At 49.7% G+C, this 14,907-nt stretch overlaps 1 protein-coding gene across 1 annotated transcript in view; it reads right to left on the bottom strand.

The window, feature by feature from the left end:
* LOC117870555 (formimidoyltransferase-cyclodeaminase-like) overlaps nucleotides 1–14,589 on the bottom strand; it is a 28,236-nt gene extending 13,647 nt beyond the window's left edge. The window contains exons 1-5 of the mRNA XM_034757737.1: nucleotides 14,392–14,589; nucleotides 11,186–11,369; nucleotides 10,273–10,401; nucleotides 9,340–9,428; nucleotides 3,275–3,454 (exon numbers count right to left, since the gene is read on the bottom strand). Coding sequence (XP_034613628.1) covers nucleotides 3,275–3,454; nucleotides 9,340–9,428; nucleotides 10,273–10,401; nucleotides 11,186–11,369; nucleotides 14,392–14,445 — 636 coding nt within the window. The 5' untranslated portion in view covers nucleotides 14,446–14,589. The remainder of the gene's footprint in view (nucleotides 1–3,274; nucleotides 3,455–9,339; nucleotides 9,429–10,272; nucleotides 10,402–11,185; nucleotides 11,370–14,391) is intronic.
* Nucleotides 14,590–14,907: the final 318 nt, after the last annotated feature.

Here is a 14,907-nt window from a genome sequence, read left to right as displayed (position 1 = left end):
GTTGACAGCGTGTTGTATGAAAAAATACTTCCTTTTGTTTGTTTTAAATCTGTTGCCTATTAATTTCATTCGGTGACCCCTAGTTCTTGTGTTATGAGGAGTAAATAACACTTCCTTATTTACTTTCTCCACACCGATCATGATTTTATAGACCTCTATCATCTCCTCCTAGTTATCTCTTTTCCAAGCTGAAAAGTCCCAGTCTTATTAATCTCTCCTCATACGGCAGCCGTTCCATACCCCTAATAATTTTTGTTGCCCTTTTCTGAACCTTTTCCAAGTCCAATATATCTTTTTTGAGATGGGGCGACCACATCTGCACGCAGTATTCAAGATGTGGGCATACCATGGATTTATATAGAGGTGATATGATGTTTTCTGTCATATTATCTATCCCTTTCTTAATGATTCTCAACATTCTGTTCACTTTTTTGACTGCCACTTCACATTGAGTGGATGTTTTCAGAGAACTATCCACAATGATTCCAAGATCTCTTACTAGAGTGGTAACAGTGGTAACCCCCATCATTTTATAGCTATAGTTGGGATTATGTTTTCCAATATGCATTACTTCGCACATATCAACACTGAATTTCATCTGCCAGTTTCTGCCCAGTCACCCAGTTTTGAGAGATCCTTTTGTAGCTCTTCACAGTCTGCCTGGGTCTTAACTATCCTGAGTAGTTTTATATCATCTACAAATTTTGCCACTCTCTGTTTACCCCTTTTTCCAGATCATTTATGAATATGTTGAATAGCACTGGTCCCAATACAGACCCTGAGGGACACCACTATTTAGCTCTCTCCATTCTGAAAACTGACCATTTATTCCTACCCTTTGTTTCTTATTTTTAACCAGTTACCAATCCATAAGAGAACCTTCCCTGTATCCCATGACAGCTTACTTTGCTTAAGAGCCTTTGGTGAGAGATCTTGTCAAAGGCTTTCTGAAAATCTAAGTTCACTATATCCACTGGATCCTCCTTTGTCCACATGCTTATTGACCCCACTCAAAAAATTCTAGTAGATTGGTGAGGCATGATTTCCCTTTACAAAACCCATGTTGACTTTCCCTCAAAAAATTATGTTCATCTATGTGTCTGACAATTTTGTTCTTTACTATCATTTCAACCAGTTTGCCCAGTACTGAAGACAGGCTTACCGGCCTGTAATTGCCGGGATCATCTCTGGAGCCCTTTTTAAAAATTGGCATCACATTAGCTATCCTCCAGTCATTTCGTACAGAAACTGATTTAAATGGTAGGTTACATACCACAGTTAGTAGTTCTGCAATTTCATATTTGAGTTCCTTCAGAACTCTTGGGTGAATACCATCTGGTCCTGGTGACTTATTACTGTTTAGTTTATCCATTTGGTCCAAAACCTCCTCTAATGATACCTCAATCTGGGACAGTTCCTCAGATTTGTCACCTAAACAGAATGGCTCAGGTTTGAGAATCTCCCTCATATCCTCAGCCGTGAAGACTGATGCAAAGAATTCATTTAGTTTCTCCGCAATGGCCTTATCGTCCTTGAATGCTCCTTTAGCATCTCCATCATCCAATGGCCACACTGGTTGTTTAGCAGGCTTCCTACTTCTCATTTACTTTTAAAAAAAATTGCTATTACTTTTTGAGTCTTTGGCTAGCTGTTCTTCAAATTCTTTTTTGGCCTTCCTAATTATATTTATGCACTTCATTTGCCAGAGTTTATGCTCCTTTCTATTTTCCTCGGTAGACTCACTGCTTCTTTTACTTTGTTGTTTAGCCATGGTGGCACTTTTTTGGTTCTCTTACTATATTTTTTAATTTGGGGTCAGTGGTTCCATGTTATGCCTGCTCTGCCCATACTATGCATTCCAGTACAATACTCCGCAGTGCATTTTCACATGCTATGCTAACAAAGACCTTAAGCTCTCCTGCCAGACTGACTGAGGGTATTTCCACACTGCACTAGGAAGTATGTGGCAGCTTTGATCTTGCTAGTGAACAATAGCAGTGAAGTTGCAGCATCACAGACTGTAAAGGCCACGTGGGACCCTGGGTGTGTATATCAGTGACTAACCCATGCTGCTCAGCTACACTGCTATTGGTACCCACTCTATCTAGATCAAAGGAAGCTTGGGTTTGTCTTCAAATGCTGCAGTGACCCCTCTGATTGCAGGGTAGAGAGATCCACAGCCTAGCTCCAGCAAACACGTGTTTTATGCTGAAAGCAACGTGGCCAGAGAAACCAGTAACGTTCCTCCCAACAAAAAATCAATCAAACAAACAAATACATCCTGTTTTATTTATGATGACAGCCTTGGCATCCAGCCTCCCATTGCTCAGCCCCAGAAACCCACCCTCAATCTCCTTCCAGATGGATCCCTCTAATCGCCTGCTCAGATACACTCCCATCCTTTGGAGCACTTGCTTCCCACTGTCAGACAAGGGAGCCCAGCCTGAAATCTCTCCTGTCTGTGAGCTCAGCAGGGCCCCCACTTTGGCAAGTGACCCCTGCTGCTCTCAGGCTATGGGGTCACATGAGAGATTGACAAGGCAATTCTATAAAGTGCAAAGTAGCTCTGGGCGCTGGGAAGAGTCATAAGCAGCTTCCCTTCTTTCCCAGGGACAGTAGATGGGTCCTCAGACAAGGCTCGGGGATGGCCCTGGGGGATGACTCAACTGACACACTTAGAACATGGGATACTCCACTCCCATGTACAGAGTTTGATGAAACAGAACAACAGACACCACCCCAACGGGAACCAAGTACACACCTGCAGGGACATCATGCCTGCCCTTAGCCAGAGAGCACCATCATATACTATAAATGGGTAGATATGTCAAGGAATATAGGAACCACCTTACATTAATCAAAGCCTTATATCCTCTTCACCTCAAAGGTCATTTGTTGCCTGCTCAAACAAGCCAATGTTGCTATAATAAAGGTTGCATTTACCCAGTTTACTCTGATCTAAGAACCCTAAATTCCTCCTCCCCTAGAACCATAATTCAGCAGCATGAAAATAGCTGAGAGGGGCAGTAGACCTGTACAAGCCCAGTTTGTAATTTTTGTACAGATCAATTCAGGTGTAGCCTGTAACGCAAACTGGCACCAGTCTCCCTTCCTCTGGGACAGCAAAATTGGACAAATCCGGAGAATTGTGGAATTAGGAGTGGGTGGGAGAGGGATTTATTCATTTGTTTATTTTTGAGCCAACGCTCTAGTTACCCAGTGCCCTCTCCCAGTGAAGCCTGATTATTCTGAATAAGGAACTTAATGGGCTTACCTGGTCCTTCGCGCGGCCCTGCTCCCGGATGTTGAGAGCAATCCGATGCGCCAGCTCCTTTGTGCACAGGAGGTTGATGTTGTACGCAATGAGGAATGTACGCGCACCAGTGACTGTGGCTCCCCATCTTGGAACAAAGGACGCGGAGCCAAAATCAGGAACCCACTCGGCCTTTGTGAGCTTAGAAGAGAGTGAAAGAAAGGAACGAAATCCATTGAAAAGAAACTCCTCATCGTTTAAGGTCAGCCGGGTTTATTTGTCACTCCAGAGAGCTGGCTGCAAGTTAATTCAGAATTCATAGACCGTCCAGCCAGAAATGGCCGTTAGGCTCTCCAGTCTGTGTAATGCAGGCTGGAGAACCTCAGCCCATCATTCTGGCAGGACGTTCAGGGACCTGTGGCAGAGCTAGAGCAGATCGTTTCGAGACCATCCAGTCGCTCTTGGGAATCAGCACAGGAGACATGGCGCATTCCTCACTCAGCGCTATTCCACGCCCAGTCTCCAGTATTGTGTGTTAGTGTGTGTGTTCCGCTGGAGCCAAGAGCCCCAATCTTAGCACAAGGCAAAACAACGTCTGGTTCAAACAAATGACTGGGGTGGAGAGGAAGGACAAGGTCACAATGGAACCACCACGCTGAGCACAGTCCGCAGCAGCTTCAGCGCAGCACACCGGCTGCCTAGCCAAAAGAACGTGTTCTGAGTGCACACAAAGCATCTGGGAAATTCCTGAACCCTCTTCTCCCCATGACCCAGCACAACCAGCTTTATTAACCTTTCCTCAAATTTCTCCCAACGCCCCCTCTTGGCTGACACCAAACAAGAGACATTCAGCCCCTATGGGAGACGCTAAGAAACTATTAGGAAATGAAAACAGGAGCTCACAGAGCTGCCAAGTTCTGTACAGCTCCGTGGGCCACGTGTCTTACCAGCAACCAACCATTGCTGACTCCCTCTGGGCACCCCGGGCCGTGGGACAGGTCTGGTGGGGAGGTACAAGCCATCCCTCACACCATGGAGAAGGTAGTGACGGGGGACTGGGGAGATGCAGGGGGCGCTTGGCGAATGGGGCAGCCAGAGTGAATGGGGAGCCATTGATTCACAGACCATAGAGCTTAAGGCCAGAAGAGACCATCAGATCATCTCTTGTGACCTGGGCAAAGAAGTCCCGCAGTTACCCCTATATTGATCCCAATGACTTGTGCTTGGCTAAAGCCAATCTCTTCGACAGGCATCCTGTCTGGAGTGGAAGACATCAGGAGATGAAGAATCCACCACTTCCCTTGGTGGTTGGCTCCAATGGCTAATCACCCTCATTGTTAACAATCGGTGCCATACTTCTCCTTTGCATTTGTCTAGTTTTAGCTTCCAGCCATTGCTGTTTGCTCTGCCTTGCTCTGCTAGACTAAAGAGCCCTTTAGTACCCAGTATTTTCTCCTAATGAAGATACTGGGTATCAAGTCACCTCCCAGTCTTCTTTTTGATAAGCTAAACAGACTGAGCTCATTAATCTCCCACTGTACAGCATTTCCTTCAGGCCTCGGATCATTTTTGTGGCTCTTCTCTGCACCCTCTCCAATTTTCCAACATCCTGTTTAAAACGGGGACCCCAGAACTGGGCACAGTATTCCAGCATTGTCTCACCAGTGTCATGTACAGAGGTAAATCATGGCCCTACTTCTCCACACTCCCCTCTCTACACATCCCAGGATCACATTAGCCCTTTCTGTATCACCATCACACCGGAGCTCACGTTGAGTTGCTTTCCACCCTCCTTTCAGCATCACGGCTCTCCAGGTCACAGCGCCCCACCCTGTCGGCATCCCTTCTTCAGAGATGTATACAACTTTCTATTTGGCTGTATTAAAAAGCATTTTATTTAAATGGGCCCAGCTTACCAAGTGATCAGATCACGCGGTATGACTGCCTTGTCCTCACTATTTACCACTCCACCAATCCTTGTATCATCTGCCAATTTGCTTAGCAGTGATTTTATATCTACTTCCAGCTCAATGATGGAAATGTTGAGCAGCATCAGGCCTAGTGCCGATCCCAATGTAACCCCGCTGGGAACTGCCCCATTTGATGGGGATTCCCCATTGACAACTACCCTGTGCGATCTATCCGTTAGACTGTCCTTCATCCACTACCAGGCGCTATTGATGCTGCAGAGTGCTAATTTTAAACAGTGTTGTGTGGTACGAAGTCAACTGCCTTCCAAAAGTCAGTGTGTATTACCACAGCTACACTGTTACCTGCATCAACCAAACGTGTGAGCTCCTTAAAGAACGACAATAGGTGTGTTTGACATGACCTATTTCCATAACACTGCCTTGAGTGGCAGTAATTATATACCTGTCCTCAAAAGCTGTATTGATCGAGTCCCATATCAGCTCTCCCACTGAGGACCAGGGGATTTCAGGGAGTCAGAGACTGACTTTGGAGGAGGAAGCCAGGGGGCTTGGTTGGAGACGGGAGAAGGATTGAGGGAGGGCCTGAGACAACTAGGAGACATTTCTGGGATGAGGCCTGTAGAAGCTGTGGGCCAGGAGATCATTCGGATGAGGCCTGTCACAGCTGGCGGGAGGGGGTTGTTGGGATGAGGCCTGTGGCAGCTGCGGGGGAGGAGGGGAGGGATGAGGCCTGTGGCATCTGGGGAGTGGGGAGGTCGTTGGCTTGAGGCCTGTCACGAGTGAGGGGTGGGGGGCCGTTGGGATGAGACTTTTGGCAGCTGGGGGGCCAGGGGTTCATTGGGATGAGGCCTGTGGCAGCGGGGGAGGGGGCTGGGGCGTCATTGGCATGAGGCCTGTGGCAGCTAGGGCCATGGGGGTTGTTGGGATGAGGCCTGTGGCAGCTGGGGGACAGTGGGGTCATTGGGATGAGGCCTGTAGCAGCTGCAGGGCAGGGAGGTGGTTGGGACAAGGCCTGTGGCAGCCGGGAGGCGGGGGGGTCATTGGGATGAGGCCTGTAGCAGCTGCAGGGCAGGGAGGTGGTTGGGACGAGGCCTGTGGCAGCCGGGAGGCGGGGGGGTCGTTGGGATGAGCCCGGTCTAGGGTTGCCAAATTTCTAATTGCACAAAACCGAACACGCTTGCCCTGATCTTCCCAGATGCCCCGTCCCTGCCCCGCCCCTTCTCTGAGGCTCCACCCCCTTTCACTCCATTCCCCCTTCCTCTGTCGCTCGCTCTCCCCCACCCTCACTCACTTGCTCATTTTCACCAGGTTGCGGCAGGGGGTTGGGGTGTGGGAGGGGGTGCAGGCTCCAGGATGGGATCAGAAATAAGGGGTTCTGGGTGCAGGAGGGGGATCCGGGCTGGGGCTGGGGCTGAGGGGTTTGGAGTGTGGGAGGGGGTTGGGATGAGGCCTGTCACAGGGTCTCCCTTCTTCCCCAGCTCTCTGGAAACAAGTCACTGATCCCACCAGCTCCTGCTCATTCGTGCCATCATCCTGGCTCCAGCTTGGCTGGTGCCAGGCAGGAGGGCACTGCAAAAGGAGGAGAAATGCCCCCACAGGGAGGCAGAGCCTGAGCTGAGGCATCCTGGCAGCCCTCTGGCTGTGCGAGGTGCTGTGCGGATGTGGGGGCATAGGGCTCAGACCCTGGCCCTGGGCGATAAATGGGCACCTCAGCGATAGCATCACAGCACAGAGACAATCCTTCACTCACACCCTGGAAAACACTGTCCTGGGGCAGGGCCAAGCCTGGCTCCTGGAGGAGTTTGGCCAACGACTTCACTGGGCACAGGGTTAGACTCCTCCCCTGGGTTTACTAGACCCATCTCAGAAGGGGGCGCAGCCTTGAGGGGCGAGATTTGTAAAGCCAATTGTACCACAAATTGTTAGACATACATTTTTCACTGAAAAATTCCAATTTGGGTTGACCAAAATATTTAGCGAATTTGTATAGAAAAAAACAAACAAATTCATAAGAACCTAGTAAGAAGAACGGCTGTACTGTGTGAGACCACTGGTCCATCTAGCCCAGTGCCTCTCAACCTTTCCAGACTACAGTACCCTTTCAGGAGCCTCATTTGTTTTGCCTACCCCAAGTTTCACCTCACTTAAAAACGGAATCAGACATAAAAATACAAAAGTGACCCAGCACGCTATTACTGACGTTCTCATTTTTACCACATCATTATGAAATAAATCGACGGGATTATAAACATTGTATTTACATTTCAGTGTATCGTATATAGAGCACAGTATGAACAAGTCATTGTCTGTTTGAAATTTGAGTTTGTACTAACTTCATTAGTGCTTTTTCTGTAGCCTGTTGTAAACTAGGCAAATATCTAGATGAGTTGATGTACCACGTGGAAGACCTTTGAATAAAACTCAAAATTAAACAAAATTTCCCCTCCAGTTTTTCAGTTTGGTCAGCGAACCAAAAACGCGGTTATTTGCACAGTGGTAATGAAGGCACTGCCAGCAGAACATCTCTTGGTCACTGTGGCATGCGTCACCAGGTGTTACTCCATGTAACTCCACTGGAATGAAGACAGTTATGCCTGGGTGAAACTGGGGTGTCAGAGGGAAGAATCAGGCTCAGAGCTTGTACCACCACTTGGAAAAGTGGCTTATTCATCTCCACTTGTTAGTAGCAGATGAAACTGAGCAAAGACAAAAGTTTTGTTTCAGGTTGAACAAAATGTTTGGTTTGGCCCAAAATGATCTGTGTGTGTGTGTGTGTGTGCGCGCGCGCACGTGTGTGTGTGTGTATATATTCAATTCATTGATAATTTTTTTTAAAAATTGGTTTGGGATCAACCCAATTTTTCGGAATGGCTGGCAAACTGAAAAATCCCTTATTCACACAGCTGTAATCCGAATCCGGCACACCCACAGGGCACGATTACATGCCTGTTGCACTGAGGTTATACTGTACATATCACAGCCATGGCCATTCACAGGGTGGGAACTGGGCTTTCACTGCTTCAAGAACTGTATCAAGAGTCCCAACAAAGCACAGCCAGCCCCTAATGAGAATCGTTACACTGTCCCCTAATGCCAATTCCAGGTACTGCAATTAGGCAAGACTAGCTCTGGAAAAGGTAACTAATCACCAGCTTTCAGCATGGGATTTCACCCTTTCTTAGGGGTCTAAAGTGCTAGAAATATCACAAGAAATAGCTGATCTTCCACTTGCTCCAGGGCTGGTCCAGCACTTTTAAGAACCTCTTTTATGCTCAAAAAGACCAGGCACTTCAGCCCTATCAAGTTCACTGACTTTCTACATTAATTTCAATTTTTAAAATAACCAATCACCTGCCTTTGCAAGGCTCTCGGGCTCAGCTTGTTACATGTATTTAGGCACCAAAGACACCTAGGCTCATTTGAAAATCCCATTAGGCGCTTCTGCATCTTTAGGCACCTAAATCCTTGTCAAAATCTGGCCCTAGAAGCCCCGACACACCTTAACAATACAACACGATCTCAGCAGCATTAACAGGATCAGCTCAGCAGCAGCTCCGCTGGGCACCTCCAGAAACTCCTCTCCACTCCTGCATGGCCTAGGAAGGACAACCTCAGCCCTCCAAACACCCATTTGCCGCACGTCTAGAAAGTCACCATATGGACACTACTGTCAGTATTGCCAGCCCCAAACTTTTAAAAGTCATGAGTCGGGACCCCCAAAACGGTGAGAGGCCTTAAAAATCATGAGACTTAAAAATAAAAAGACTGAATAAGAAATGTCAGGTCCTTTCTATTTGCCCTCTGGCTTCTCAGACCTCGGCTGCACTCAGGTCACATGTTTGTTTTTCTCTGTAACCAAGAGAGCTAGAAACTTCCTTTGTTTAGGAAATGAAAGCCAAGAGTCTCACCTCATCAGATGCTTCCAGGAGCTGGGGCTTTAACAGACACACCAAATACCAGGAGACTCATTGCAAAATCACAAGTGTTGGCGACACTGTATTGTGACGCCCAGCTGGCAGACTGTAAATGTAACAGTGAAAACGCCCAGAGCATCCACGGAGGCTCCCTCACTCTAATGTGAGCAGCACCCCTTTGGTTCCATGTGCAGCGTGCCGCTCCCTCCCCGCCGTTCCTAGACATCATGAGGACTCTAACCTTTTCAGGGAGGGCTTCGTATTCCCCAGCTCGGATTGCTGGCAGAGATTTCCTGCTCTCCTTCCGCGCTGCTTCTCCGTACAGGTACACTGCAAGAGAAAATTCATACGTGACGAACCACTGGCCTGGAGCCATCCAACACATGCATGTTAGTGTGGGTGCGGAAACTGGGAAAAGCCCTGGATATCTCCCAAGGTGTTCAAATACAGGCCAGCTCTAACATAATGCACCAAGGCAATGAACACCACATTCGGCCCCCAGTGAAATCACACATACGGAAAGCGATAAAAGTTCTCGGGTTCTAAATCAATAACTATGTTTGTGTAGGCCTGGAAATCACAAATATACACTGAAACCAGCTTCTCCTTCATTTGCTTAGCCAAGTCACGAGTTAACGATTCGGCACTTTCCTGCCACCAAGAACAGAGGTAACGTACGAAGGGTTCTCAGCAGGGCCTATACATTTTTACTAGTACTCCCAAGAGTGCCTACTAATTAGGGCTTAAAATTTGAAAAGCGGCTAGTGATTTTGGGTGCCTCCAGTCCTGAGACTCTTCGAGGGAGCTGAGCTTCTGAAAGGGCTGAGCAGCCCGCCTCTACATCAGACTCTCTCAATTGTCTCTCAAGTTGGGCTCCCCAAATCACTTGTGATATTTTAGGAAACCTTGGCCCTTCTTGCTCATGTGTGACAGATTTCAAAGCTCATACAGTTCTCTTGCTGGGATAATTTAATGACAGACATTTTAGCCTAAGTTAACTCTTTTAAAAGGGGTTTATTTGTTTTTATCATGGCAGGACAGTCCCAGTGCAGAATCGGAGCGGAACAATGTATTGTGTCAATGTGAGCACAGGGGGAGATGGTGGAATTACTGAAGGGGTCAGAAAAGAGGTGTGTACAGACAGAATTCTCTCCCCTCCCCATCACCAACTCACCAGGCACGCCCAGCTCCACTGACAATTGCTGCCCAAACAGACTGGCACAGCGAATGCATTCTTCCATGGTGACATCCCTCACTGGGACAAAAGGACAGACATCCAGGGCACCCATCCGAGGATGTTCTCCTAGGAAAGCAAAGTGTTATGTTTATAAGAAGCACACGAAATCTTTTGAAGAGGATAAGCAACATTCCAGAGATGTGCATAGAGGCCTGGAGGGGCGTGGGGGAGCGTGGGGGGAAGGGGAGAGGATGAGCCAGTTTAGAGGTGGCCGGACTTTATTTATTGATTCCTTATGATCTCAGGACTAGACTAACTCCCCTCCTGCGTCAGGGCCATTGACGTCACAGGACTAACCAATTACACTGTATTTGCTCAACCGTCCGCCTTGTTTATTCCAGCCAAAAAGAAAACGACCACAAGTTCAGGGTCGTCAGAGGGAGATGTGGAATCTCTGCTCCTATCACAGCCTGCACCTGCCTGGGTAGATTGGTTGGCCTCCCACAGGACATGGGGAGGCTCCGTTTGAAAAGTGACTGCCCTTTGTGTTTGTGCAATGTAGCTCCAGCGGCCGGGAGCGCACGGCTCCCCTAACAGCTGCCGCTCAGCTTCCATTGTAGATCACAGGGAGGAAAAACCCTTAACGTCATGAGACCGGAGAAGGAGAGCCGTCCAATAGCAATCTGAGTAGTGCTCCCAGGGAGATCCCGTGACTCGAGCACAGCCCGCCCTCATGGCTGCTCCGGTTTGGGCCTGAAGTTGCTGCTCTGTGTTGGCTCTGGCAAATCACCTCAGCCAGATCCATGCTGGACCTGACAGCGGAGACCTTCGGCAGTAGGCTGTGCCACAGCTCACTCCCCTGGGCCCCGCCACGCAGCACCTACTCCTGCCCCACCACCACTCTGATCACCTCTGTGCTTGCCCATGTCAATGAGCTGAAAAGCCACTCTGGCTGCACGCAGAGCCCCCTCGACGACGGCGTCTGGACTCCCCACAAAGGTGTAGACCGTCCGATTGGTGGACGGGCCGGCGTCCACATCCAGCAGGACGCACCCCGGTGTCTGAGAGATGGCCTCGCCGATGGCATCGATCACCTGCAAGAGAGCAAGCCGAAGAAGGGGGCTCCGCCAGGCCCATTAACGCTTCCTCTCAATAGGCAGGCCAGCATGGAGTCTCTAAAGAAAGGAGCCGAGACGTGGCTGGGTTTGTTAATGCTTCAAATGCACACCCAAAAGTGAGCCGAGAGCCAAACTTTGGCTCGCAGAGGAATCATTCATGTTCAAAGCACTAACATCACCCTCCAGCTCCAAATCACAGCCTGCACCGGGGACTGAAAAGTAGCTGCTCAGCGTAATCAGAGCAATGTAGGACCCGAAGGGACCTTGAGAGGTCATCTAGTCCAGTCCCCTGCGCTGAGGCAGGACTGTGCTGAGACTTTCCGTGCTCGAGGCCCTGAGAACTGTCTGTGCTGTGTTCCAGACATACAATAAACCCCTCTGATTTAGGCAGGCTAGAGATTGTGGTGGCATTGCTCCCTCTGGGAGCAGGCCCTGAGGGTCCAGAGTGAGTGAACTCCCTGAGGTGGCCCATGGTGAGAGACAGGCGTCCTGAAGGCTCAGAGGTGCGGTCCTGGGAGGCAACGGGACCAGAGGGCCTAACCCCAGAGAGTGCAACCTTCACGAAAGGATGTCACACTGAAGGGGGTTACTCCCGGGAACTGTACGGCACCGAGAGAGCACCGGGCCGGAGAGTCCGTGACACATACATTTTTATGTCAGTGTATGAGATAATTCAGTATTCAATACCCTTGTTGTTCAAAGATAATGGCTCTGCAGTCACATCCACCAACTTCTTTAGCACCCTCGGATGCAGCGCATCCGGCCCCATGGACTTGTGCTCGTCCAGTTTTTCTAAATAGTCCTGAACCACTTCTTTCTCCACAGAGGACTGGTCACCTCCTCCCCATATTGTGCTGCCCAGTGCAGCAGTCTGGGAGCTGATCTTGTTCGTGAAGACAGAGGCAAAAAAAGCATTGAGTACATTAGCTTTTTCCGCATCCTCTGTCACTAGGTTGCCTCCCTCATTCAGTAAGGGGCCCACACTTTCCTTGACTTTCTTCTTGTTGCTAACATACCTGAAGAAACCCTTCTTATTACTCTTAACATCTCTTGCTAGCTACAACTCCAAGTGTGATTTGGCCTTCCTGATTTCACTCCTGCATGCCTGAGCAATATTTTTTTGTCTTCTGCTGACAGTTTTATTTCTGGTTTTGAACTTTATGGTGGGGGCACCTAGTGCAATGGCCTGATGCCCCTTTTATACACCTCCAAATACACATCAGAATTACACACAAAAGCTATGCTAAAAATGCTAATGCTGCAAAGTCAAACACTCAAAAGTTTGGAAATGCCAGAAACAAGGTTGCCTGTGGACCATTAACAGAGCCCCCTGGTGCACACGCAGGATTGCACCGCCTTCAATGACATGATCACATGCTATTTTTTCCACCAGACTCCTGCTTCTTTCGGTTCCCAGGGGAGCACTGTGGGGGAGAGACACCCAGTGGGTTTCACAGATTTTTGCTGGCAGCAGAGGAAGGGTGAGACTCAGAGATCCCAGGCTCGGGGAGGTGGGGGGGGGGGGGGGGGAGGGGGGACATGTTTTCTAGAGGTCACAGACCCTTCTTCCCCATCCACTGAAACCTGTCCTTGTCCCAGTCCTGCCTCTTCCCCACACCTGGCTCCTCATCCCAGTCCAATTCTCCTCCCCTTGCCAGTTCCAGCCTCCACTCCTCCGCTCTCCCTCTTCCAGCCCTTTGTGCAAGCTCTAGCTCTCCAGTCACTTCCACACACGCTGGCTCCCCATCCCAGGCTGTCTCCTTGGCTTCCCCATCCCGCCTCAGTGCCCTGCCCAGCTCCGTGTCCCAGTCTCCTCCTCAAACGGCTGCCCAGCCCTGGGTGGAGCATGCTCAGTGCAGACAGACTCGGCAGCGCATTAGAACTCAGGCTGCATGTGCGCAAACTGATTTTTCAGGAACTTGTGAGGTGGCCAAATCGGGGTGGATTTTTAGAGGTATTGCAGAGGCACCTCCCGGACACAACGGCCGGGAACGTCATGTTTCCAGTGCCTTCTCCAAGCACGGGGGCTCTGGAGCGTCTCATAAGAAAGGGGGTCAGAATATTTTAACATGGGCAAACCGATGTATTTTTCCCTGACCATTTTCTCAGAAACGACTGAACTGTTCGGGGTGAAATGTAAAGTCAAACTGAAGATCAGGCTGAGGACAACATGGAAAATTTCAGCTCAAATGGTTAAAGTTTGGCAAACTTATAAGCAACTGAATCGGGGTCTTATAATGGGAAGTGCCGGTGCTCCCTGGCCCACCTGTAAGTAACGGTGGGAGCTTCGGGGAGGAGGCGCAGCGCTGCGCCGGGACCAGAGGGCAGCAGGAGGGAGCGGGGATTCCAGCTGCTGTTCTTCGGGAAGAGCGGGGCAGTGAGCTTGGCCTTGGGCCTTTCCAGCGCTGGCCGGGCGAAGGAAACCTCTAACAACAGCAATGAGCAAGGGCAGGGCATGGCAAGCACCCAAGCCTGCCCCCACTGGAGAACCGGAGCGAGGCTGCTCAGTGCCAAAGCCCCTGGAGCTGGATGGTCTCATGGCACTGGGGAAACTAGCCTGCTCCAGCCAGGAGCGCTCCGGGGGAGGGGGTATGGGATGGCATCCTCGCTCAGCCCCAGCTCGGACGATGTGGGACCCAAGCCACAGCCGCGAGTCTCCCCACAGGTGATCTGGAGCAAATGGCTGTGACATGCACACCGCAGGGCCTGCTCCCCGCCCCTGGAGCTCAGGGAGTCTCACCCCAGATTCCCATGGGAGCATTTGAGAGGCGCCGGGGGAGGTGAGGTCATTGGGCCGTGCACTCTGGGGGCCACGCTGATACGTGCCGGAGGAGCTGTCATCTGAGGACAAGTTACAAGCATTAACTCCGGCCCAAACTCCATCGATTCGGCCCAGAGGCAATCAACACAAAGCAGCACCCAGGGCAGGTGAAAAGCAAACAAGCCAAGGCCCTTGCACACAGTTTATCTCCACAAAGCGAGTCACACGGCCCCTTACCTCTTTGTTATTGCCCTCGGAAAAGTTGGGGACACACTCCACCAGTTTGGACATCGTGCTGCTTTCGTTCCTGCCAGGGGAGTGCCTTGGCCTGGCCGCACTGGGTTGTTCAGTGTATGTAATGCTGGGTGTTTGCTCTGACCTGTGCGGCTGCAGAAATGGAACTAGAAGAGCAGAGCCTTATACGGCCTAGCCAGTGACCTTTCCCAATCTCCAGGGTTTCTCATTAACTACCCGAAACTGCAGCCAATAGAAGGAGAGTTTCTTAATTAAACAAATAAGAGGAAACTTTTGGCAGGGAAGCCCATCTGGCCTATAGTTACTGGCCTGAGTCTACTGTCCGTTACGCTGGTGTCACTCAGGAGTGACTCCCCTGCACTCACGGATCATTTGTACCTGGAACATTAATGGGCAAGTCTTGTTCTGTTATAACCTGGGCTTCAGTCTCTGTTGTCAGGCTGTTGTCTGATTCAGTTTCATTAAGAGCAGCCAATACTTATTTACCCACGTAACAGT

Source organism: Trachemys scripta, unplaced genomic scaffold, assembly GCF_013100865.1.
Source record: "Trachemys scripta elegans isolate TJP31775 unplaced genomic scaffold, CAS_Tse_1.0 scaffold_32, whole genome shotgun sequence".
Taxonomy (NCBI): Eukaryota; Metazoa; Chordata; order Testudines; family Emydidae; genus Trachemys; species Trachemys scripta.
Note: the sequence above shows the minus strand (reverse complement) of the source record. Positions and strands in the feature narration are given on the sequence as shown.